General features: G+C 38.2%; 1 protein-coding gene across 2 annotated transcripts in view; it reads right to left on the minus strand.

The window, feature by feature from the left end:
* Positions 1-4,122, minus strand: part of ABCB11 (ATP-binding cassette, sub-family B (MDR/TAP), member 11) — a 155,665-nt gene that overhangs the window by 45,903 nt on the left and 105,640 nt on the right. For both annotated transcript variants that reach the window (XM_006902109.1, XM_006902110.1), the window contains exon 18: positions 1,812-1,976. In XM_006902109.1, coding sequence (XP_006902171.1) covers positions 1,812-1,976 — 165 coding nt within the window. The remainder of the gene's footprint in view (positions 1-1,811; positions 1,977-4,122) is intronic.

The following is a 4,122-nucleotide window of genomic DNA, read 5'->3' on the forward strand; positions in this document are numbered from 1 at the left end:
AAAAAAAAAGAACATGAAGGCCTTGCTCAGAGCCCTCTATACACAGTTGCTTGATTTACAATAAATAATCTCAGTCTTTCTATGGAACTCATGCCTCTGGGGATATCTTTCTGATTAGGACTTCTACCAAAGAGACACAAAAGAGAGAGAAGTGAAGGAAAATGACAAACACAGTAGAGAAAGACCCCAGATGGGGTAAATTGACACAGTAACTGAGGTGATGAGAGTAGGTGTGTTGGAGATAGTGAGACTGATTTCAGAGCTACTGTGCAATGGGTTGCTATGAGTCCCAGTAAACTTGAAGGCACACAACAAACATCAACAATGGCTTAAGCATTTTTACTCATATTTGATAATATGATATAGAGGCAAATATTTTATATTTCAGAAAACCCAAGTGGTTGTCACTCAGTTGCTAAAAAAAAAAAAGATTTGAACCTGCCAAGCAGTCCCATTTAAAAAATGAAGGCCTGATGAACTGCTTCCATCAAAACTGGTTTAAAACAACAAATAACTGCCATTCCTATTGAGTAGGAACTGTCTCCAGTCGACCCTTCATTGGGTGCCCCAGACTGGAGGTTGTCCTGGAGGAGACTGCCTATCTTTCTCCCATGGAGCAACTTGTGGGTAGATCATAGACAAGAAAACCTTATGGACCTGTCCTTTGTCACATGTAGTGCCACCATGAGTCAGAATCACAGCAAGGTGTTTAGCATTTTGTGTTGTGACAAGTGGAATAGAGTTCTCTAGGCTCTAAGTTCCCTTTCTGGCTAACCTCACAAGTTGTGTGAATTTCAACTAAGAAAAAAAATGGCAGCATTTGATAACTAACATTGCAATTATATAACGTTCTAGATGTGTGACCTTAAACAAATTTCTTAAGTAGCCAGGGTTTGGGTTTGCTCTTTGTAAAACAGAAATTACAAGAATACCTACTTGATTCTTGAATGGATATTAGGAAATATAAATAAGCTATTATTACAGTGAACAGCAACAATTACATTATATGTGACATACTTACAGAATTAATATGTGTCTTCAGTTATTATAATTGCATAGCAATATAATCAATTAGAGACTGTGAAAACTTCAGTTGTTAGGTGCCAGTGAGTTGATTTTCAACTCATAGCATCCTCTTATGACAGAATAGAATTGACCAATAGAGTTTTCTAGACTGAATCTTTATAGAAGCAGAAGATCAGACATTCTGCAGAACCACTAGATGGGATCAAACCATGAACCTTTCTATTAGCATCCAAAGCACCTCTGCACTGCCAGGGCTCCTATAAAAACTCCTAAATGAAAAATTGGAGTAATTATTTTTCACACACTCTGTATTTTACTTCTGTCTTCCTCTTCCCCTCCCCACCACTGCCCATTCTCAACTCTGTAATCAGTAGAAGAGAGAATTCTGTATCACTCAGAAACACCTGGGAAAGTTTGTACTTCAGTTACTCAGCTAGATCAAGACGACCCTTAAAATCATTTTGTATTATTCAACACCATTCCTCTGCATTATAATTTGGTTTGCGTATTGGTAAATTGTCCCTTCTAGCACTAAAAGTGCAGTCATCTTATCACTTTCTTACAGGCATCAAGACAGAGTGCCCTGCCAGCCCACACAAGAGTGATCAGTCTTTTCTTCTTAACTTTCTGTGTCATAGAAGCTCAAGGAACGTCTATTCTTTTAGAAGTGAGAAAGCAAGCACCAGCCAAAACACTAGCATTAAAACAAAAAGCCACCTTATCACAAATGGCAATGTATACTGATAGGAACGAGGGGGATAAAGTTAGCCCAGCTGCCTTCTCACCCCAAGAATCTCGCTGAATAAGAAGGCATAGAGTGGTGTGACGGCCCCATTGACAGCAGCTCCCATGGTCCCTACTAGCATGTAAGGCCACTCCGGAGCATTGAATTTCAGAATCCTCCTGATCGGGGCAGGTTCGATTTCCTCTTCTGCAGGAACATCTGTGTTCTTGAATAGAAAGAGAGACAGAAGGTTATAGCAATTACTCACATGTATGTTAGAGATTTTGCATACAGACATTTATATTTTGTATATATACTCTTTTTAAACACTTTGGCATTCACAGACTTAAGAGTCATGAAAGAATTGACTATAAGTGGCCTCAAAAGGTCTATGAGATGAAGTGATTTCTTACTTTGCAAGGATTGCTTTTGCGTTTAACGTGGACTCAGTCTAGAGGACCAACTATGTACAGATGAGTTTGTAGTTCTCATTTCATAATTATATGTGTATTAACATTCAGGGAGCAATGAATCTTTGGGGTGGGGGAAGAAACTCAACTAAAACTAAAGTTGTGCCATCATGGTATGTACACACATAAGTACTTGTACTGCTTTCAAGATATGTTGTTGTGGTTGTTGTTTAGTGCTGTCAAGTTGTAGACAACTCATAGCGACCCTATGAAGGAAAGTCCTCAACACTTGTGTGACTTTCATCCTCTCTCCAGGTTCATAGGGTTTCTGGAGGCAAGCTATTTACAGATGTGAATGCTCCTACTGCTTCCAAGCTTGTTTTAACCAGGGAGCACCACCAAATACTGTCCACCATGGGTAACCATTAACGCATTTGACACATCAGTGAACACACAGTTTGACTGTAACACTGATTTGAAGGGAAATGTTATATATGGCTTTCCATTTTGTGCCATCATTTTTCTCTTTTTTATAGATATTAATACTTGATCTCTAGACCAGCTAATTAATAACTCATTAAATGTATTACATATTTTGTTTGAGAAAAGATTTTTGGTGACTTACGTTGATTTTTATTAAACTTCTTTTGCTTGGTCTATTAATATACACTAAAAATATCTATAGTAAATTAATTATAAAACTATCAGCGCTCTCTTTCATAATTTAACCATTAGGCACCTGAATATCAGCTGAAGACAATAGTTAGGGAACTTGAAATACTTTTCTTTTGCTCACAAAGTCGAAGACCACACTACCAGTTCAATTGAAATGGAAGACTGGTGTCAAGTCCATTTCATCATAGCTGCAAGCCAAATATAATGCCTGCTTCGACTGTGATGAATTTGTCATCGCCTCCATCTGGAGTTCTTTCTTGCCCTGCATTCTGCATTTGCATTTTGTCATTACTACTCTTCATGCAGTCAATCTTTCTGTTCAACTATGTTTTTCCTAACAGCTTGCTAACTCTAAGCAATCCAACCTAGAGAGAAAGATGTTTGCATGGGAAGGCATAACCAGAACAAGTATGGGCTTTTAGTCTGCACCCCATCCAACCATGCAACACCAAGCCCTTTAGTTTTCTGGACCTCAGCTACTTCATCCTTAAAATGAAGGAACTGGCCTAGGTTCTTTTGGATAGGAAGTTCTCTATGGGCATCTCACATTTTATTCATGTTTGTTATCAGAGGCATCCAGTTGACCTTTGTTCTAACTAGTTTTTCAAGGATGTTTAGAGATTGAACCATCAAAGAAGATAGGGATTGTATCTTAAGAAAAGGGCAGATGTGCTTATTGTCTGTTAAAAGAGATTCTGGTTTCTCAAATCCAAGATTCCTCTCCTGTAACATACCCCACTATGTTTGCTAGTATCATTTGATTCTCTTGGGATCAGGTAATGGGAATAGGGGTTTAGGTTAGGAAATTAGTGAAAATCTTGTATTCTTGGCTACGGTTGTTGTGGTGAGCAATAAAAATATGCTGTTTCTGGCCCAGCGTTCTCATGTTTTCTGCCAGTATCCATAAAATTGTGTTAGTTTCCAAGTAGAGCAAAATATCAGGCACTTTATAATTCTAAGAGAGTTGATCATGTCTAGACCATATTGATCATCATGGGAAGATGATTAAAAATACACATTTGGGGATCCTATTCCCAAAAGTTATGATCCAAAAGGTTAACTGTAAAGTTGTATTTTAAAACAAATTAACAAAAAACTATACCACTTCTTAAGTAATACCTGTGCACAAAGCCCAGTTTCTGAAATTCTTTCTTAGATCATGCCAAAAATGCTTTGCGGTGTTAAATGTCTTGTTGTTGTTGTTATGTACCGTCGAGTCGCCTGCGACTCATAGCGACCCTATGTACAACATCCCTAAACTCCGCTCTGTCCTGTGCCAATCGCACC

This window comes from Elephantulus edwardii, unplaced genomic scaffold (genome assembly GCF_000299155.1).
Source record: "Elephantulus edwardii isolate Elephantulus edwardi_28Jun2011 unplaced genomic scaffold, EleEdw1.0 scaffold00369, whole genome shotgun sequence".
In the NCBI taxonomy this organism is placed as follows: Eukaryota; Metazoa; Chordata; class Mammalia; order Macroscelidea; family Macroscelididae; genus Elephantulus; species Elephantulus edwardii.